We start from the raw sequence: 23036 nt of genomic DNA on the forward strand, positions 1-23036 counted from the left end.
TTGATCCTGTTTGCGCTGTGATACCAATACAGCATATGGCAGATCAGCCATATCCTTGTGCTCTTGTGGTCAAGGAGCTAATTTCTGGTGAATAGCAGTCAACCCTGCCATTGCTTGGCATGATACTACTCACACTTATCATTATGAGCCTGCTTCTGACCCATATATGAAGGGATTTAAAGATACATATTTTTTTCTTCTTACTTACCTTGTTTCTGAGCTTTCAGAGGATGCTCCATTCATAGATTTGAGCCCTCATCCTTTACTGCAAGAGCTAGAAGCCCACTTCTTGGTTTGTGTCTAAATGTATTATTTTCATTAAATGCAAGCTGAGATTCTCAAACAGCTTCTTGACTCCGTTGATGTCAGATTAAGAAAAGCACCAAATATTGTGACATTTGTGTTAATATCATGAGAGGTACCAACACTTCACACACACGGATGATAAAAGAGTGTACGCAGACTGGCTCAGTAGCACATACTGCAGCTGGTACAGTCACCATGCTGCTTTCTCTCCTGAACTGGTACCTCAGCTGGTGACAAGCACACAAATAACAACAAATTCCAATCTGAGAAAATTTTACATACTTTGTATTTTTATTACATTCATTTTCATTACATTTATTCCCTCCCCAGATATGCAAGGACAGTGACCGTATCCTTTGCTTTCCGGACGTTGGGGATCTGCAGGAACATTACTGCAGTGGTTCTTTGATCCTTGGCATGTCACTACATTGGCCCACCCCTGCCCAAGAAAACTACCTCATGCTTTATGCTTAAATCAAACACTAACACAAGACACACACATACAAACTGTAGAGACCTCTCTGTGGATGAATGGCAGACACAGCAGTGACCCTGCAGAGAGGGAACAAGCGTGCAGCATAAGGGAAGCACTGGACACATGATAGCATGCTCAAAGTAGAGGACGATAACTAAAGAGGAGCTATACCCAAGTTCATGGCACCTTTGCTTTTCTTGTGCTCCTTTCACATCTGTAATTAATTATTTGACCCTTAATTATTTGAGCTGACACCTGGAAGCTGCTTTGGCTGAGCCTCTGAATAGATCAAGAAGCCTGTGAAGGTAATGTACTTGCCATGGTTGCTGTAGGCACCATAGCCATCGTGCTGGTGGCTGTAGAGCCAAACAGTGTCCCCGTATTGCAGTGGCAGCATAATACTCTGGCTCTGCATCTCGCGCCTCTTGGAGTGGTTGTCATCATAGATCATGGCCTGCACCTCATTGTGGTTCTTCATAAGTTTCACTGACATAGTCTTAAAGGGCATTTTGCCGATGGTGAAGGAGAAATAGTATGCACCAGGTATACGGCATGAGAAGATGCCAGTGGAGGAATTGAAATCTTTCCCAATGTTCACAAACTCTGTGTCAAATGTGATGGGCTCATGCTGGGTTTGCTTGTCATCTGTGCCCAGGAGACTCTGTGAGCGGGCAACAGAGAATGCAGAGCGGGGGTCTTGCTCCCTGCTTGGTTGATCAGATAACACGTGTGGCTGTGAAACTTCATTCTGCTCCCTGGGAAGTTGCTGAATAGTGTGATGGTGTGGCCCCACTTCTTGAGAGCTAAGAGCATTCTGGAAGAAGGCAGAAGTGTCTGGGTAGATTAGGTAGCCATTGAAAGTTGTATAGGGGCCCACATTGCTGTAAAGAGCATACTTGGGGTCTCCATGTAAACGCAGCCAAACAGTGTCACCGTAGTCAAGCTGCAGCATAGCGCTCTGACTTGCTACCTTCCGTTCCTTGCGGTGATGTTCATCATACACAATCACTTGCACCTCATTCTTGTTTCTCATCAGCATGACCGACAAATTCTTCTTTGGGTACTTCCCAACAGTGAAGGAGAAGTAGTAGGCTCCAGGGATCCGACAGCGGAACAATCCAGACTTGGGATCAAAGTCATTGCCAATGTTCACATACACTTTGTCAAAGGTAATGACCATCTCGGAGCTCCCTTCCATGCTGCTGGTTCTGGCCACAGAGAAAGCAGAGCGAAATTCCGTACCGGCATCTGCTGGGAAGCCATCTGTAGGCAGAAAAATCATGCAGCAAAGGAAGCTGAAGAGAACCCGGACCTTCAGTGCCATCATTGTATCTGAAAGGAAAAAGAAGCATATTTTAGCAGGAATCCCATTAATTTAAAGCTCATTCTCCAGTTGAAACCCAGACCTGAAGTTTGATAAACAACATGAAGGTCTATGTCCAGATACTGAGGAAGTTTCCTGTGTGTTTTCTGAGCAGTGTGTAGGGCCATACCTCAGTTCAGATCCAAGCACCATTCTGATATTTTCCTATTCCCTGTACTTGTAGGCAGAAAAACAATGTTCTCATTTGAAAGCCTGGCTATCCTACAGCTTGTCTGCAAAACACTGTGTTGCTCACAATGCAGAGGGATCTCAGAGTGTGCTGGGGCTTTGCCAGAGCTCCTTTTTGTAGTGCTTTTATTCATAAGACCAAGGATGAAACAAAGCCCTACACAGACCCTCTGTTATACAACTGAGATACAGCTGAAGGGCAGGAGGAGAGGACATATGCTCTAGAGATTCCCATGCAGATGCCATTACCTAGCACTGCACTGGCTGTTTTCATAGGATGTGGAAGCTGGAAGGCAAGTAAATTGGTAGGCCCCATTATTCAGGCAGACTTTACCATGAATCTGTGAAGATTTACACTGTGAAGAGTGTAAAGAAACCAAAAGAAAAGAGAATGTTTAGGGAAGGAAGGAAAGAAGACAATGGAGAAAATGAATGAAATGGAAAAAAGAAGGAAATGAAAAGATAAATAAATAAACGGCAAGTCTCTCAAAGTATAGAATCTCTGAGAGAGCTAAAATCCCCAAAATGGGAACTATCTGTATCTGGATAATAGACCAGAAAGAAGAAACTTTGACCCTTAAAACAGAGGGGTAAACAAGAAGCTAATGGGATTTTCTGCTTCCAGTTTCTGTGATTTTTTTGTTTCTGGACTGAGGCCAAAATCCTCTATTAGTGCTTTCAGGCTGGAAACAAACCTGCCAGTCATTCCAGCGAGAAGCTCCTCTCCCTGTCACCTCTCTGTGCTTATTAAAATATCATTCAGGCTGGGAGGCAACTGCCTGGTTTGCAGTCTGCTCCATCTGTCACCCCAGAACTGGGGGCTTGCCAGCCTGCAAACAATGAATCCACAGACCAGCAGAACAGGAGCAAAACGTGCTACTCATTGGGAGGAAGGGTGAAGGCAAATCCTGAATTAAAAAGGATAAAGGGGTAAAAACTTGAATCAGCTGGGTTGGGCTAAGAATAAAGTAAAGCAGATGGAATCCACATAGACTGCAAGGTGGTAATGGTGTCCTCTTTTGACAAGATGTGATAACTAGAATCACTCATCAAACCAACACGAATCCAGCTTCACCTAAAGTCCCTGCTCTTTCACGCTTGGGAATAAAATCGAAATGCATCTCCAATAGATATGAACTCAAGAATTAATTAGATTCTCACTTAATTACATGAAAGGGACACATTATCAAAGACAAAAAGAACTATTCATCCATGTGCCAATTTTGTATTAGATTACTTCACTCACAAACATCTCAATATTTTCCTCCATGCCCCAGATTTCTTTTTCCTGACTTAACCTGCTTCTCCTGAACATCTATGGGCTGCACTGAAGGGTGCTGAGACAGTTGACTCATGTCATATTGAGGCCACTCTCCACCTTTGAAAGGTCACGAAGACCGAAGGAGGTCTCTGGTGATGGGAGAAAAGCAAATGTTGCACTCACCTTCAGAAAGGACAAGTGAGGACTTGTGGAAATACAGAGCAGTTGACCAGTCAGCCCCTCACCTTGTTCCCTGGGGAGCTCATGGACCATATTTCTTGGAACATATTTCTAGGCAAAGGACGTGACATCTAATGTGCATCGATCAACTGAGGATAGATCGTGTCTAATAAAACTGATTGCCTTCTTGTGGGAATAGACCAGTGGATGTCACCCACCTTTTAGCAAGGCTTTTGTTACAGTCTCCCAGAGCATTCCTGTATCCAAGTTGTGATGTTACAATCTAGATAACTGGACTGCTAAATGGGTGAAAAACTGGCTAGGTTGACAGGCTCAAGGGCTAATGTTTCATCCTCTTCAGTATTTTTGGCAATGACCTGGAAGAAACAGAGTGCCCACTCATCAAGGCTGCAGACAGCCCTAAAACAGAGGGTTTGTCAATACACTTGAAGTTACAGCTGCTATTCAGAGGGACCTAGGCAGGCTGGAAGAATGGGGTGAATGGAAATTCAGCATGGATGAATGCAAATCCCTGTACCTGGGGTGGATTAACCATGTGTGTTGGTACAGGCTGGTGATTAACACTGGGAAGCAATGATACTGAAAAGGATGTTCTGGAGAACAGTAATTTGTACCTGACTTAGTGCTGTGCCCTACAAGTGATGAAGGCTAACAGAGCACTGGGCTGTATCAACAGAATGTAGCCGGTAACCACAGGCAGTGATTATTCCACTTTAGTTTGCACTTGAAGAATGCAAACTCCAGAAGAGACTATCCAAGATGATTGAGGTCTGGAGCACCTGCCCTATGAAGAAAGGCTGAAGGAACTGGGCTTGTTTAGCCTGGAAAAAGGAAAGCTTTGGGTGGAGCTAGTAGTAGCCCTCCAGTACCTATGAAGAGGTTACTGAGATGACAGAGCTCAGTTCATCACTGATGTGCATGTGACAGAGTAACAGAGAATTGTCATAAAATACAAAGGGTTCTGGTTCACACCAGAAATAGCAAAATAATTTCATGGTGAGGGCAATTAATAATGGAACACTCTGCCCAGAGAGGTTGTGAAATCTTCATGCTTGGAAGTTTTCAGGACCAGGATTTATTAAGCCTTGAGCAATGTGGTCTGCATTCAGTGTTGGTCCTGCTTTCAGCAGGTCAGAATAGAGACCTCCTAAGTCATGATTCCTGATTCTATAACTGATTGCTATAGCTACTGCCTTCTCACAGCTGAAAATTCACTTGCTACTAACCCTAGTCATGACACTTACATGGGACAAACCAGCTAACAACAGACTTATCTTTCACCCAGAAATTAATTTAAGAGAGCATTTTCAATAGAACTGTTAAGCCACAGCTAATTGCCATGCGCCTGCTTCCATGCTGTCTTTATTCTTCCTCACTTGGCCATTTAGCTCGTGTGCTCCTCAGGGCAAAGACTCCCTCTCTTCCCATGTCAGTAGAGCATTTGGCTATTTATTGCTGCCATTTAAACAATACTAAAAGGCCCGAACATCTCACCAAGAGCTAAACCCCAAACTGTCACACTGCGAGCTCAGCCTCTGGTTCAGCAGTATTGTTTTTGCAGAGCGCAGAGTGCTACATTTAGCACGGCAGGCTCATTTCAGCTTCCAGCACAGAAAACCAAGCCCTAAAGGCAAACTTATAAGGGCTATTAGATGTTTCTGATTCATACTCATCCGTTGCTATTCCAGTGATCACGGTGGTGTGGCTGCATGGAGAACCAGGATGACTGTGACATGGCTGCACACTCTTGAGGCAAGAAAAGACAAGAAAGGATTTGGCATTTGCATTTTTAGCCACAGTATCAAGCTTGCTTCTAAATCACTGCCTGTGCTCCACAGCTCTCAGTGTATCCAGGCATCAGTGAATATACTGCAAGCACATCACTGCTGGCCAAAAAAAAACCACAAAAAGAGTTTAAAACCAAGTAAGAGTTTAATAAACTCTGTAGTGAATCTGACCTTACGTTTCTTGAAATGACCACTATCCTTGTTTCTGTGCCAAAGATAGTTTCTCTGTAATAAGGTCATTTATTAAAGGTTGGGTCACTCAGTTACAAGACTCTCTGCTGCTGCATTCTCTCATTTATCAATTCTTCCCAGTAACTTACTGGCAAGTCATTTAAATAAGGCAGTATGATGTTCTTCCATTAGCAAGTTGTTTCCTTGACAGCTCCCACTCACCACTTTCAGGACTATTTAAGTTCTTTATCTTTTTAAAATAATTTAGAAAGTATCTAAGAACTGCCTTTCACACTAAAGCAGCCTAAGAATAATTTGCCAGTCATTAGGAAGACTCAGCTAGCACAGGGCTGCCATAAACAGAGGCAGCTCATGACAACTCTTGGACTTGGGTATTAGTGCATTAAATCTGAAAGATAAAGCTTTCAAAATGCTCTCTTGCTGCCCCTGCAAATGCTTCTGATGCTCAAGTCTTTTACTGAAATAGCTTTCTTCCAGCAGGGAAGAGAGAGCATCAGGGATGTGAGGCTCGCCATGGACACTGTGGGATCAGCATTCAGTTCATGCTATGGCGTAAGTGTTGAAACTTCAGAGTGAGGTGAAAGATACAGGTTAGAGGTGAAAAGTGTGTCTTCAGCATGGGCCACGCACTGCCATACGTAATAACACAACAACTGTGTTATTCTTATTACATTTATGTACAAATCAGGGCCCTTTGACCCCTACCTTACCATTTCTTATTGTCCTAACACCACAGAAGGATGCAATGAAGCTAAGCAGACCCAAGGGATAAACAAGGTATGTTACTGCCTTTACACTAGGCAGTACCAACAGGGAGAGCAGCCCATAGGGAAGAAGTCAAGGAACTAATTTTGGAATAGAGGGCACAAAACACGTAATGGAGCTAAACAGCTCTCAAATGAACTGATATTAAATTTATGACCTGAAAAGAAGGGGCTCAAATGGCAGTGAGTGACACAGCAGAACACGAGTTGCAAATCTATTTCGAAAAGAAAGAGTCAGAATTCACCATTTGCATGACCCAGGAAACTTTAATAACTTCAGGCTTGCTGGAGGTGGTTTTTCTGCCCTGGAACACAATCAATCCACCAGTGGAAAGACTTTTCTACTGAAATCCATGGGTTTACAAAAGGCCTTTCAATAACAGAAAGGTCACCCCATTTCTGCACTTGTAGGCCAGATCTTCCTGCAAAACCCACAAGGGTTTTCTTTTTGTTCCAAAATATTAATGAGCTAGATTCCCTAGTCCTACCTTAGGCAAGAGTTCTTTAATTTCAGTGGGAGCTTTACCCAGAGGAATGAAGTATGAAACCAAAGTGAAGCAGTGCACTTGGATGAACTGCTAGTAAAAGTTCTTAGAATCCTGTAAGCTGCCAGAGCAAAGCCCTGCTCTTCCTAGCTCTAACTCTAACATTTAAGGACAGCTGCAGATGTTTCTATTATTCGAATCAGTGAAAGCCTGTGTAATGAACAGCTTCCTTGGACTACAGTTAGCAAGATTTTTTTCCCCAGATACCACATACTGCCTGTTCCGCTCATCCGATACAGATTAAAAGCATCAGATAATGATGCGAATGCACCACTTCTTCCAACATCAAGCAGAAATTAATTGTAGCAGATCCTCAAAAGCACAATCTGTATAAAGAGCCTGTGTGACAAAATGAGGGATTCATGTGCATCGGATTTGTCTGTTCTCTGGTTTTGATGAATGTGGGGTTTTTGAACTCTGGAACAATCCTGAGAGGTAAAACATTGTCTGAAGTGTTCAGAGTGCTTTTTGGAAACTAAGCCATACTTTGAATGACAGAACTGTATGGTATTAATATAAAAATCACTTAATTTAAAATGTTTTCTTAAGCCAAGGCAGTCCTTTAACATAATAAACCAGCTTCTGTGTACTCAAAGATCTGTGGAGAGATAAAAAATCTTTTGAAGTGCCTCAACTCCAGCCACAATCAGGCAAAGGAAATGGAGAGGCTTAATTCTGGCACAAACCTCTAATGTTAGCCTGCACTTCAGAATATTAATTAAACCTGCTGTATTTCAACTGAAGCTCTAACAACTCTGTTTAAGCTAAAATGATGATACATGACAGGATGTATATTCACTGATCAAAATGGAAACACAATGGTTCTGACATTAAGATTGTTCTTCCTGTAGCATCATTCAAGGAAATCTGTTATGCACAGTTGAAGTGCCAAGCTGACACACTGCGTCTTCTGTTTTGGCTACTGTGTGTATTTAAAAATACATTGATTTAGTCAAAGTGGTGTTTTAGTAGAGAAGATGGATGAATAAACCCCAGATGGGAGAAAAGAGTTATTCTAACAGGCTAATGCTTTAATCTGTAATAGAATATTTTGCACCCTTTTCTAAATGAACAAATTGCACATGTCCAACTCTCCACCACATATGAACTCCTCAAGAAAACAAGATTGCAAAGCAAAGAAGCATACTGTAATGCTGATCAAAACCAGGAAACATTGCTAGAAATTTTGAGTTTAAACTGTGGTTCATAAAATGCGTTTAATACTAGAAAGGTGTCCTTCGCATGCAGTTAAACAAACCATTGATAAACTGTCAGTGAAATCACACCTGAAATAGGTAGTGGAAAGTGCTAGCCATTGCTGGGAATGAGTGCAGTGATAAATGGGTTTTGTGAAAGCAGAGGCCACAGAAGACTGTACACCACATCTTCAGAAAGCCAGAAGTCTGTTGCTGTGCAGAGTTTAACACAGTTACCTTTAGACATAAAACACTGAGACCATTCCAAAAGCAGGAATTTTTGCATGGATCCAGTTACAGTCACAGTAATGTCAAAGTTAAACCATCCCTTTTCCCACCCCCAACTTAATTTCCTTTTTTAGCCTGGTTTATATGTGCATTTCTTTCTCCTGCTGTGCACAAGAGATGCTGAGCCTGTGGAACAAGGTTTTGTTGAAGCATCCCATCTCTCCGGAGGAACCATATTGCTGCACCAGAAGGCAAATTATACCGGCATAAAGGATTAACAGAGACAGTCCAGCCCACAATACCAGGAGGTATTTTGATAGGTAAAAGAAAGTAACTGACACTTTGGCAGCATATACCATAAGGATCTCAGTTAAGACAGAGACAGAGGCCCAAAAGGCAGGCTGGCCAGTGCAAAAGCTCGCTCTAAAGAGAAAGGCACAGGGAATGGAGCAGAGGGCACTTCATTGTTCTGAGTGGCTGGGCTGGAAGCCAGGTAGCAGGAGGACTTATTCACAGAAGTCCTGGGGTATTTTTGTTTTGGCTGTGCAGGTAAAACCATAGGAAGTGCAGGACACTGCCAGACAGACAGCCCCAGCAACAGACCTACTGGAGTGACAGGCGCTTTACGAGGAAGGATGCTGAGCACAAGCAGCACAACTCAGGCTATTCTAAAGGCACACAGGAAATTACTGGTTTAAAATTAATAACAATTAATTACAGGGATAAATTAATTTTAAAATTTTCACCTGCCTTAAGATATTTAAACTATGGCAGTCTGCAAAGAAGCTGGTAGGCTGCTGACCTGCACATTGCTGGACTCTGTAGAGGAGCTTTCAAAAGATGCTTACAGCCTAGAAGACATCAGATAGAGACATGGGTAATAACAAGCAAATGTAGCATAAGATTTCTTACTTTTACTATCCTACTATAAAGTCTGGGGAAAAAGAAAACCCAAAAACCCCTGCAGGACTGAAGGGGCTAAAAGGAAAGAGTCAGCAAATAAAATGGTACCATTTCATTGTGGTATGGTTCATTTCTGACTAGCTGGAATCAACAACCGAGATCCAGTTGTATCACAGTACACAAAGTACCACAGTAACACGAGTACCATAATAGCACAAAAGGAGAATGTGAAGAGGATGGTAATGGCTATACAGACCATGAGAGACTCTTTTAAAAGTCAACGAGGGAGCAAGTTTAGAAGTGTTTGCAGATGTAAACAGGGTTGGACACAAGAACTGGGAGCCTAAGGAATATGCAGATGGGATTGGCATCACAGGCTACTCCTGTAATTTTTCTCTTTCAGTAAGAGTTTGGTCAGGAAAAAGATAAAGATTTTTCCCAAGAACAAGTGAAGCATGGGGACTTTAAAGGGCTGGTAATGAATGAAAAGGCAGTCTAGACAGCCCCACTGAACACAAGCTTGTTCTTAGGTTTTCCTGAAGTGATGGTGTAGCTCACATCCTTAGGGACGTGTTTTTTTTCCCCAAATACATCTCTGCATTATAGCCAATAGCGTAAACAGAGCTGTGAGTGACAAAGTGGAAACACCAGGTTGGCAGAATGACACTAGAACCAGTACTCTAGAATCAGCTCAAGTTCTAAGCCCTTTATTCTTTCTGTTTCATTGTTACATACTGTGACTCATTTTTTATACCCCACTTCCTTCCAGTGAAAGGAAATTTAGATCTCAGGATGTTCCCTAATCCTTCTGCTAAAAAAATGAAAGTCTACCAACACTTCAGACACTATTGGTAGTTATTCACAGTATTTACTCTAGGCAGGTATCTACAGTATAGGTAGTTCTTGGTTGTTTGGGTTTTTTTAAACCATACTCTATGTATCTAGGCAGCACTTTCCTTCAGTGAAGATGAATGAATATTTCCATCCTCCAACCATGCTGACTAGGTAAGGAGGTGCCTACCTCAGAGTCGATGCCCTATTTGTCAGTTTTCTTTTAATCCTTAGTTGCAATGAATACTTATAGACATTGAAGGAAATTTCACCAGGATGAGAATAAGTGTTCCAGTTAAACACAGGCTGTACTGCCTCTCCTCCCTGTTCCATACTGCCACTTCCATTCACATGTCCAGTTGTTCAGCAGACCCATCAGGTACAGCACAATCAGTTGGGAAATATCCTGCAGTGATCCTTCCATGTTCTCCTTCCACCCCCTCATTAAGAATGAAGACAGCAGTTTAACAGTAGGTTTATTTGTCAAGGAATTCATAGGAACCTGTGGAACCTCACACCCATGAAGGTGCACTAAATGGAAAGTCATTTTGACTGTCTATACATTACAGGTACATTACAGGAATTACAACTTTGGTCCTGTTGAAGACTGTTTTACACAAGACTGTGGAGATCTTATAAGAGATAATGGAACGCGTGGTGTACTCTGAAGGTGTGCCCATTGTCTTCTCTGTAAATAGTTTTATATCCTCAGTTTCCTTTCTCTGAATCTGTGCTCCTGCACTTTTTAGGAGCCAATGTATGATTTTTATTTAACTGTTACATAAGGTCCTAATAAAGAAAGAGGAAAGTTTATATCTTTCATGTCTGTTTTCTTCCCTAGCTGCATATCCACACCTACTCTTCCCCTCTCTCACTTGAGTGGTCACATAATTCTCACTTTCCTTGGAAGTCTGTGCCTGCAGTTGTTGCTTCTAACCCGTTCCCCCACTCTCTGGAATGCTGCCCTCCAGTCATTACTCTAAGACCTGCTGCATTACTAACCTGGGTAAAAGACAGAGGGGATATGTTGATTCTTGCTTGTTGATCATCAGATCACAAGCATAAGCCTGTGGAGTCCCGTAGTCATCCCCTAAGGGAATTAATGGATAGCTGAATGCCAGCTGGGATTGCAAACATTTTCATTTGCGAGTCATGTCTGAGCTCACTAACAGTTGATTGAGCAGTGCAACCAAAGATGTTCACAAGTCAGGTATCTCTGGTCCCCCTCTTGATTATCTGCAGTTAACAGAAAACCTGCAGAAAGGGTGAGATTCAGTCCCCTTTGCTCGACAGATTAACTTGTAACATTATGTTTTATCAGTGGAGACATAATTGCTTTGGTCTTTTTGCCCATCAAAGGCTGCACTATAACATACTCGGGAAATGTCACTTGCTATTGACCGGTATTTCCTGACAGTAGACTCTGTGAATTCATCAGAGTAAAACCTCTATCGGTACTGGGGCATTTCCCTACAGGAATGCTGCTTTCCTTGGGAGTTTTATTTTTGTCTTGACAGGTAAGGCAGGAAAGCATGCTGTCTTTTAACATCTGCCACCACACTCAGCCAAAAAAATCACATTAATTTCTTTTCATGTCCTGCTGTTTTATTACTGTGAAGATGTTCAGAGAACACTGTGAGTTGCACTGCAGTGCTGCTCTTCACTGCCAACATGCTGCAACATCTCAATTTGGAAATTCACTGAGCTCTGCTTTAGTGAAGAAGGTGATTAAAGGCATTAAGATCTGTGCATCTTCTGTCTCTGCTTTGACATCTTCCTTTCTACTCCTCCTCTTTCTGGGTCAGAACACAGGCCTGGAGCTGGAGAACTGGGGAGAAACGAGCATCACACACTCAGCACCAAAGCAGAGGCCAGTATTATTCCAGAATGAAAACTCTGCCAAACTCTATCTGGGGGGAGAGAGGTGTCAAACTCCACATAAACTAATGAGTCTTTTTTCTGGTCCTGTCCTTTAGTTGTCCAATTAGGTTGGGCAGAGAAGAGATTCAGAGCAGCCCTGCGGAGAAGGACTTGGGGGTGTTGGTCGATGAGAAAGTGAACATGAGCTGGCTTCAGTGTGTGCTCACAGCCCAGAAAGCCAACCGTATCCTGGGCTGCATCAAAAGGAGCGTGACCAGCAGGTCGAAGGAGGTGATCCTGCCCCTCTACTCTGCTCTCGTGAGACCTCACCTGGAGTATTGTGTGCAGTTCTGGTGTCCTCAACATAAAAAGGACATGGAACTGCTGGAACAAGTCCAGAGAAGGCCACAAGGATGATCAGGGGACTGGAGCTCCTCCTGTATGAAGACAGGCTGAGAAAGTTGGGGCTGTTCAGCCTGGAGAAAAGAAGGCTGCGTGGAGACCTCATAGCAGCCTTCCAGTATCTGAAAGGGCCCTATAGGGGTGCTGGGGAGGGACTCTTCATTAGGGACTGTAGTGATAGGACAAGGGGTTACATGTTCAAATTTAAACAGAGGAAGTTTAGATTGGATATAAGGAAGAAGTTCTTTACTGTGAGGGTGCTGAGGCACTGGAATGGGTTTCCCAGGGAAGTTGTTAATGCTCCATCCCTGGCAGTGTTCAAGTCCAGGTTGGACAGAGCCTTGGGTGACGTGGTTTAGTGTGAGGTGTCCCTGCCCATGGCAGGGGAGTTGGAACTGGGTGATCTTGAGGTCTTTTCCAACCCTAACTATTCTATGATTCTATGACTGTAGGACAATCTGAGTTGGTAGACAGATCAAGAAACAATCATACAAAGAATAATTATTGTATGTGACCACCCCAGTATTTGTCACCAGTCTCTTGAGACCCAGACTTCCTCTGGGTGATATATAAGTTCTCAATTAACAATGAAAGTCTGCAATATAAGTAGTGCTCTTCAATATTGATTGCTTGTCATGAATCAGATATAGCAAATTGTCATCCCAGTAGCATACTTTCTTTTATGTCTGCAGATACACTGTTAAAGGTAGAAAAGTAAGTTAGCAAAGTTATTCATTGTCACAGGATCACAGAATTGGTAGGGTTGAAAGGGACCTCTGAAGACCATCTAGTCTAACCTCCATGTTTGTTAAGTCTGACCCTTCACAATCATCAATGTGCAGTGGTCTTTCCTGACAAATCCCTTGTAATGAGACCTTTCTGAGGAATGCCTATAGCAGTTGGAACGTGGGCTCATGCAATTTTTAGCCTCCTTTAAGCCTTGCACAAATCAAGGTTTCACAGTTGTGCTTTTGAACTTGGATTTTTCTGTGACAGTCTGACAGAGAGGTGCTGCTCTCCTTAGTGCGGAATCTACTGCCCTGGATGGGGGGACAGAAAGAAGCACTTGCTTCTTCTCCATACACACACAGTCTTACAAAGTTTTCCCATATCTGCTTTCTGGCTCTATATTGTTTCCAATACTGAAAAAACCTCCAGCCCCCTCATAATGGCAGTAGAAATCCTTGTGTGACTCTTTCTGTAAAACTCCATCTGCCCTGGGAAGCTGCTGGTAAAAGGCTCTGGCATTACCATCAAAAAGCGCTGCTGGACACTGCTCTTGCCTCATCAGCTCCTCATTCACAGTGAGAAACTGCTCAGAGCCTGTCAAGTGTTCACAGATTTCAAGCTCATCTGTGTGACCACCCAGTTTCCTCTTAGGCAAAATTGCCTTTGACAGCTTGAAGCTGCTGCCTCTGATTTTTGCTTATAGGAACAGAATATTTCCAACATACTGAAGCGATGAGTGTAGGAACCCACTGGCAGGATTTATGGGACTTTTAGACTCTAGCTGGACATAATATCAATGAAGAAAAAAAGAAGAAATGAAGGCTACAGCTGCTCTGAACACTATCGTGCAGATGCTTTTTTAAAGCAGGCTCGGATATCATTACATCGCATTAAATATGCAGCTCATACTGACAGAAGTGCCATTTGCAGTAGCCTACACAATTTCCTCACAGCCACACCGAGAAATTTCAGCCAGGCACCCTAATGTTCACATTCAGTTCATATTTCAAACCAGTGCTCCCTCTACTCAAATACCTTCCTTCTGGCTACTTCTGTCTAACACCTTTCCTTTTCAAGACAATTATCAACAGCTTCCAAAAGGAGATTAATATCTACAGAATCCCCTCCAGCATCTTCAGTAGTTTTCTGCCTAGACTGCCTCAGATTTCCTCCCAAGTTTCCTAGAGAACAACCCTCCATCTTGTTGCTTCCTCCTACTAGTAAAAGGGAGAGCTTTTTTTACATTACCTCCTTCCAGAACCACGTTGTTCCAAATCTGAACCTCCTTTAGCACTGGGTCACAGTAAGCCTTCTTTTGGATACCCTGTCTCCCAAATAAAGGCTGGGTTTCATACACTCAGAAAGCAAAGAGAAGGATGGGAGAAGGCGCAATCCAATAAACTCAGGCAAAGAAATACAAGCTGATGTGAAGCACTGGTCAGCCCTTGGGTGGAAGGGATATGAATTTACTTCAGAATATCTGGGCCACTGGCTTTCCAAGCAAATTGTTTCTTTTCCTAAAGTGTTCAAGCAGCAATGGAACATAGGGGCAGGGGAAAAAAATCAATCAGAGCTTATATAGTGTCACAGTTTGTGCTCACGTGTCCCAGAGTAAATCAAAGTATGAGGATTTCCATCTATTTATGGATAATTCAAGTGTAAGTGTGTTTAAATGACACCAGATTATAATGTTAATACACAACAGATCACTGAGCAAGAGCTCCATGAAAACAGCCTTCTAAAAAGCACAGCCTAATTCTTCATTTTCTCTTTGTACCGTTCATTCAACACAGATTCTTTCTAACAGTTGCTTTGCAGCTTTGCAATCCCAGAGAGTACCTGTTTCCAAAGAAAAATCCCCTATTCCTGATTGGTATAAAACCCACTTCCACTCCTCCCAGTATGTCTTTAGCTTCTCCAAGACCTTTTCCTTTTGCCTGCGTGGATAGATCTAAAGCTTGGGGAGAAAGGAAAATCCTTCTCCCTTTAGAGGATTAAAAATTCCTTTGGTTGGACTCAAAATATGCTCTGTTCAGGACCTTATGTGCAGCTTTCCACTGCAGCATCCAAAAGAAATGATCGCTGCTCTCATTTCTTTCTACCTGTCTCCTCACAGAGATCCATCACTTTTTCACTATGCACAGGGGACTGTCTGTTCCATTTATATTAAACAATATATGCTATATCATGAATACTACAGGGCTTAGGATTTCTCTTCCTGGAGAAATGCCTAAAAACATCAGTTGTAGACTATGCTTTATTTTACTCCTATTTTGATTTCAGTATTTTATTTCACTTTATCTCTAAAAAAAAGTATTTTTGGACTACAGCCATTCAAGGAGTAAAAAATACTAGAAGATTTCATATTTTCAGCTCAGATCATTTTCCTAACTGCTAATCCTCATTCATTTTTCTTCTTCCATATAATTATTTTCAGCATTTATAGACTCAGCCAAGCAGAATGTCCTGTTCTTTATGTCTTCTCCAAAAAGAGAGACCTTTTTAAACCATCTTCTACTAAGCTTTTGCTTTTTTTTCAGACTCTCTTTAGAAAGAGCTACACTATGTTCTTGGTGCTGCGCTACCCTTGGATAACAGAAAACACCAAAACAGGGCCAGCAGACAGCTTTCATTTCATTTACATGAAATGAGGATGTTGTCTTCATGAAATGATAAAAGAAGGTCTAGAAGAGAGCTTCAGATGTCAGATAGTTCAAGGTGAATTCCCATGACAGATCTAGCCTAATTTCATCCTTCACAGATAATTGCCTAACTTACTCTTATAATGTTGCACTCTTTACAACCTCCCCAGACCAAATATTCAACAGTTTTTATTATCTTATGTCCTAGAAAATTATTCCTGCATTCTAAAATAATCTTTCTTTCTGCTCCTTCTTGCTTTCTGCTCCATCTGCCATAAGCCCAAGGAAAAGATCATTCCCTCCTCTATTTTGTGCCTGAAGACTGAAATATTCCCCTGCAGCTTTCTGGTCTTTGGGCTAAATGCTTTCAGTTATTTCAAATCATCTCGCAGGTCATGTTTTTCTGACCTGTGATGCCCTTTTCTGGGCTCTCCAATGAATCACACCTATCTCAAAGTGTAATAACCAAAACCTCACACAACTTCCAAGCTGAGGCTTTAGCAATGCTCTACAGAGCAGGAGGATTGCTTCACATGTCTTCCAGGCTATATGTCTTTTACACATCCCGGCAAGATGTTTGCCTTCATTTCAACAGCATGACATTGACTCATGTTCAGCTTGTGATCTATCATAACACTCGGATCCTTTTCTGCAGAGTTGCAAGCTCGTAATTTACTTTTCCCTTGTGCTTATCCAGTTGATTATTCCTGCCCTATTGCAGTACCTCACATTTATCCCTACTCAATTTCACCCAGTTCTTTTCCCAGCAATTCTTCCAATTTGTTGGAATAATTTTGAATTCTCATCTTTCCTCCAGCACATATCAAATCTCACAGTTTGATGTCCCTGGCAAATGTGATACACCCACTCTTTATATTTACCATCCAGGTCACCTAAGAGAACAATGAAGGAAAGCAGATCCAAGTCACACTGACACAGCTATCACATCAGTTTTAAGCAGCTTGTGGTTTCTCTGAGGGGCTGGCACATGGATTATGAGCCCTGAACCTTCTGATATTATTTAAAGAAGATCTTTCTGTTCATAAAATCATGTTTACCCAGTTTATAGTCTCCTTCACTGCTATGCCTCGTGCCTCATCAAAGCAAATATTTAAACTAATGTGCAACCACAGTCAAGAATCCTAACTTTTACTTAAAAAAATCCCCAAACAAACCCAAATTAAATCTCTTACTCAGATATCTTTTAATAGGTAAAACGAACAAAAGCCAGTTCTGTTAGAACCTGCTGGAATACTGAAATAAAGAATGGGAAAGATGTGACCAGCTCTCTTCATAGACTTAGGGTTATATTAGGAATGTCATAATTTATTACATTTCCTGCAGTTACACCAGCAGCACACACACTGGAAGGGATGCACCCAATAAGTTAGTTGGTTAAGTGGACTGAATATCTTCTTTGCATTTGCCCTTGACTAAAGGACTCCAGGTTCCTTTCCTCTGAGCTCAAATGCCAGCTGTGGTGGTCACAAGCAGGCACATAAGCAATAGAAAGCCTTTGTGTGCATAGGAATAAAGATGATGTGGTATTCCTCCTGACAACAGTGGCTTCACTGTCTCATCTGCCTCTGGCTCTCATTCCAGTAACCACTACTCTAGTCTTCCCAGATTCCTTAACCCAATATGGATGATTTCCCTGGCACTGTGGCAGAGGCTGTAGCGCAGTAGAAAACATGCATGGGACGAATTAAGCAGCTGGAGGCTAAAGAAGGAGAAATAGGACTTTGTGAATTCATACTGTTTCCCAGTGGGACCCTAGTAATCAATTATTAGCCTCTGGAGTAGCCACTTACTGCTTGCTCTGTGATCATCTCCTGATTCTGGCAGTGTTACCTCTGCCGGAAACCTCAGACCTTTGATTAGATGCAGCAGGAATTCCTCCTTTGTTCTCTAACCTGTATGGAGGAAATATGCAACTAGGGAGAGGCTTTACAAGGACAAGAAAGCATTCAGGGGGAGACAAGGGATTGACAAAACAGGCTCCAACACAGCAGTTGTGTATTCCTGGCTTATCTCATTGAACATCAGGCAAATTTCCTTTCCTGGGGTAGGGGTAAAGGAAAAGGTAAAGGAAAACTGAGAGGAAAAATAAAGTCCTGACTTCAGCTTGAATCTGCTGGGCCATGGGATGTATACTAAATTTCTGGGTGTCATTCAAGAAGTAAAAGAAGCTTTTAATCTCTACTGGGTGAAAATCGGAGCCAGTCTTTCAAATATCGTATGATGAACTATCAAACTGCCAAGCCTTAACGTGTCTTTGAAGGCTGTACAAAGATCCTCACCCATACAGACTAGTCAGTAAGCTGCAATTCTAAGGCAAGTGGAACAACAATTCCCATAACTGTGCACCTTGGAACGGAACATACACTTCATACTTTGAGCATTTAAAAGGATGGGTGAATGGTTGGAAGAGCTCGGGAGTAAAACCCACCGGATCCTAACGTCTGACCTTAGATACTGGTAATGAAGACCTAGGCTTCAGCATTTTAAAGACTCTAGCAATTTCAAGCCCTATTTTTTGCTCTTTTCTCATGCCTTATAGCCTATGTAGAGGTAAGTATCTCTTGGAGAGAGACATTTCTCGGCTGTTAATATTATATTCTCAGAGGTACTCTCCACCTTGGAAATCTATCAGATTAGTTCATTTCAATGCTTTCTGCCTATAACTAACCATAAGAATGTGGAAATTCTAGCAGAATGACAGTCATCACTTGGAGGCTGACTGATGCTCTTCTTCCACTAGCACTTGCCTTGTTGTATTTTGGTCTTCATATTACTGGGTGCTAAGCACAGAAGGTTCAGACTACCTTGGCTCTTTATGCCTTAGGTATACAGCATGCCTCTATGTGCCTGTGTTCATCCAGATTAATATTTGATACAAGAGTGGGTGTTCCAAAAACAGTAAGCTTGGCTGCTCTTTGGAAATACGTCTATTATTAAAATGGAGACTATAAAGGCTATCATGCACCTACTTGACTACAGATCATAGTATAGTTATCTTGTATATTCATTGTGCATCCACCCAACCTCCTATGGGAAACATCGATGTTCCTGAGTGTATCAACGAACACTCTTTGGAGAGCACAGCACAATGGACAGATGATAGCACTTGCAAAACATAAATAACAACAAATGAGTTTCCAAGTGTTGCTGCCAAATCTCTTGTTCCAACGTATTTCATTTCTGTCTCTGTTTCTTAACCTACAAAATAAGAAACATCTATGACACTGACAAATAATCAGATTAAAATCAATTCCATGTCAAAGCCATAGGTTTGACACACGTACTTAGGAGGCATTCTGTACATGGAGAAGAAATGTACTTTGAAGGCATTGCTTCTTCCAGATGGAAAATACAAAACTCAACTGCAGAGCCTAGTCCACTAACCATTCAGTACTCTGAATTACAGCTTTTTAGAGAGAAACAGAAGGAAGGTAGAGGATAATGCTGCCCTACTGGGAATCCTCATTCTTAACATGCCTTTTACCGCTATAAATTAACCCTCAAGAACACTTAAAAAGCAAACAGCTGCCATATGCCTCGATAGGACTGCAGCCTCATTGGCAAAGCATTTCAAAGTCTTGTTACACATCATGTCCCTGGAGAAGAGGAACTGCAGAAGGTTGCAATAGCATCAGAATGAATAATTCAAGCACGGCTCATTCAGTGTGTGCATAAACCAAAGGGTCACAATGCTGCCTTCTAGTCAGCCAGCAGTGCAGAAACTCAAGAGTGTCTGACAGAAACATCATCTGGAGATGCTGAACCGCTTCCCTGGGAGCTCTTAGGGAGTGGGTTGAGGAGATGACTGGGAATGCCAAGTACACAGAGAAGGATTAAGCTGCATTATCTGACAGAAAATCGCACATTACAGAGTCAGTCGCCTACACTACTCTTGGGAAAACCCTTGGGACTCAGCTCCCGCAGGAAACTGAAGATTAATGCTATTTCCCACCTGAGAAACTGCCCCTGTGGGAATTTTGCACTATGCCCTTGCTGACGGCCCGCCCCGGGAGGTTCTCCAACCCCGGCTCCAAAATCTCATACCCTTTCCCTCATAAACTCTATTGGAAATCGAAGAGGTGGTGGGAGAGGTAAACGGGGCATATCCCCCTATTGTCCAGCCTCTCCTAGGAACGGAGCGGGAGCGCATCCCACCCGGGCGACCCCGCGCTCTGCCCGCCGCTCCCGAGGGCCACGGGCTCGGACACCGCAGCGCGTCCCGAGCGCCCTTCTTCGCCACGACCCGCGGCCGCCGCCGTGGGAGCTCCCCCCCGACGACCCTTGTGCGGCCGCCGGGGCTCCGCTCCGCACCGCCGGGGACAGGCCCGCCCGCGGCCCCGCTCCCAGCGCCCCTTGTCCGGCCGGGGAACCGCGATCCTCACCCCCGGCCCCGCAGGTGCAGCCCGGCCCCGGCAGCACCCGTTCCCCGCGCACGGTACCTGCGGCCGCCCCGCGGTGGCGGCTCCGCGGCGGCGGTTGGCGGCGGTCGGCGGCGCGGGGCTGCGCACTGACAGCTCGGGAGCCGCGGTGAGGGCCGGGGCTGGGGAGGGGGTTCGGGCACCCAGGGCTCCGGCGCCGAATCAGTGACGGGAGGAGGGCCCGGAGGCGGGCGGGAGAGGGGAAGGGGAGGGGGGGGGGGCTCGGAGCCCCTGTCACAGGTCGGTGATGGGAGGCGGCGGCGCTGGAGTGCGACCGGCGGCGTGAGACAACCGGGCCCGGCTCCCGCTGCCTTGCTGGGAACCGGCGTGGTGGGATAAGCACCAGCGGCGGCGGAGGGAGGAGGGAGGGGAGCCCTGCGCTGCTCCCCGCCCGCGGCAGGCACTGACCGGGGGACAGCTACACCCGGTAGCTGTGTGGGACCGGCTGGGCCGCGGTGGGGTCATGGGCGAAGCGACCCGCGGGGCAGCGCTCCCAGCCCGGTGGTCCACGGGCAGGTTGATGGGGAGAGGTAAGGGCGTTCGTTAGACTTGCTTTTGTCTGCCCAAGACCGTGTTCATCTCTGACCTGCTCCTGCTCTGGAAATTTGTGAGTCCAAAAGCCTGTCTATAGACCAGCTGTGTTATTTGGTCCAACAAAAGCTCGTATCTCTCTCTAGAAAGGTTGGCTTGATCATCACCTAATGACAAGGCTGCTGTTCCTTTGAAGGTTGGCATTGATTTTTGCTGACGGTAAAATAGCAGGCTTTTCACATTGCTGTTCTATGCTGAAGAGCAAATTTGAGGGTTTGTAAAGCATGTTTTTTGTTAGCCCTGTAAAATCTTATGCTGACTTTCAAGAAGATGTAGAGATCTGAATGTTAAAAGAAGTCCCAGCTCTCCAACACCAAAGGTCTTTCATTCTCCTATACCCACCTGCTATGGGAGGGATCTAGATGCCACTAAATGTGCTCCCCTTTGAGTATAGATGGGGCACTTCGAGATGGGGCTTCTAAAGGATGGTCCAGCCTTGGTTGCCCTGTGTTGGCATGTTCTGCTTTCCAACCTCAACCTCCATTTATCGTCTTGTAGGATGCACTATGGCCTGCAGGAGACTGTTGCAGCAAGTGCTGTACTTGTATACTGACAATGTTTGCACCTGTTTTCACATAGCCCATTTCCAGTCCCATCCCTTCCTCATGAGGTGTCAGAGCTCAGCTGCACTCCTGTACCAGTCACTAGGCTAACCCCCACGATAGACAGGGACAGAATGAACAAAAGGAAGAAGGAATAGCTTTTCTCAGAGGAAGAAGTCCAACAGATGGAATGGCCAGAAAGTAATTTGCTTTTTAGTGCAGGGATGCAATTTATGGCATAAGAAGAACTTCCTTCCACTCTTTTCCCCAATAGCTTGTGTAATGTGGTGTGTACATCATATTAAATACCTGCCACCATGCAAATCCTGCCTAGCTCTCTACCCACCAATGTCTGCATTGTCCCTATGTTATATCTTCCTCCTTCTCCCCTCCTACAGAGCAGGGATGATAAACAGAATGAGACATGAGAGAGTTGGAGACTAACACTCATGTGGTTCTAGCAACAGCTGTCAGCTGAACAGTGTATCCCGGATGGGCTCACATCCAGCTGGTGCTGCTGGCTAAACATATTTTGTGCTCCCTTAACAGCTTCTTTGCACATTTCAAAGGACAGATTACTCAGTACCCAATGTACCGCTGCTGGAGGAATGAATGGACCACTGATTCCCAGGAGATGAGAATGCTCATCCTGAGCATAGCCTAGACAAATGCATTGCTTTTAGTCATCTAGCAGCAATGAGTAATTTAACAACAGTATGATACAACTGCCCTTCTAAATGTCTATGTTGCCACTGGGTTAACATGTGTTTGGACTGAGTACTAAAATACTACAGGACTACAAACTAGCCGTATGTTTTGCATTGTTCTGTGTAATCCAAATGAGCCGTGCTCTGCTCTTCCTCTATCAGACGTGCCTCTGCCAGTTGCTGGGGCTATAGTGCTACATACACCTTCTCTGACCCAGCTGATGGGAGGCAGAAGGCTCTACCTGGTAGCAGCTAGTGGATTTATTCCTTTTCCCTGGAAAAGTGTTGAAACAGAGCAGAGTTGCCTTATCTGTGAGTCCCTAGGATGGGGCGGGAGAAGAGTCTTTGCGAGGGGGAAGGACTACATTTCCCTAAAATGAAGAAGGAAGAAGGAAAAGTACTGGACCTCCCGGTGCCATCTCATACTGTTGCCTTCACTGCAGGTGAAAATCTTCCTCACCAGGACACATCCCTTGAAGCCCCATGAGTATACTGGAATGCTTTCTTTAGTGTTAGGATAATGAAAATTCTCATGGCATAACACATTAATAAATGGTAGCCTTGGAACTGTAAGAATCAGTGTTACAAACCACGGTTCAAGACTCCACAGAAGTGAAAGCTCATATTTAAATAAAACTGATTTTGGCTTTGTTTTCTCATTCTGGGTATCCTTACTGCTGCCTTCCTAATCAGAGAAAAGAAATAGCCCATGTGACATATTTAAACCTTGTTCCCATCCTACTGCTATCAGACCGCAGGCTTTCTGCCGCTAAGTCGTCTCTGATGTGGCCTTACTGGAGAGCAGACTTTCTGGTCTTGATGCGTGCATATTCCTCATTATCAGTTTTATTGCTGGTAATCAATATGTGCCATATTTTTAGTC

General features: G+C 43.8%; 1 protein-coding gene across 2 annotated transcripts; it reads right to left on the reverse strand.

Moving 5' to 3' along the window:
* Positions 1-575: 575 nt before the first annotated feature.
* C1QTNF4 (C1q and TNF related 4) lies at positions 576-20649 on the reverse strand. 2 transcript variants are annotated; one of them, XM_057408892.1, is made up of 2 exons: positions 20278-20649; positions 576-2113 (listed from the first exon to the last, which is right to left on the reverse strand). In XM_057408892.1, the coding sequence occupies exon 2, from the start codon at positions 2106-2108 to the stop codon at positions 1017-1019; it is 1092 nt and encodes a 363-aa protein (XP_057264875.1). In that variant the 5' UTR covers positions 2109-2113; positions 20278-20649; the 3' UTR covers positions 576-1016. The 2 variants fall into 2 exon arrangements, with proteins under 2 accessions (XP_057264875.1, XP_057264874.1); XM_057408891.1 differs by having other exon boundaries at positions 20335-20646.
* Between the last annotated feature and the right edge of the window lie 2387 nt (positions 20650-23036).

This window comes from Pezoporus wallicus, unplaced genomic scaffold (genome assembly GCF_028554395.1).
Source record: "Pezoporus wallicus isolate ANWC-B61680 ecotype Strahan unplaced genomic scaffold, APGP_CSIRO_Pwel_v1 contig_6382, whole genome shotgun sequence".
Taxonomy (NCBI): Eukaryota; Metazoa; Chordata; class Aves; order Psittaciformes; family Psittacidae; genus Pezoporus; species Pezoporus wallicus.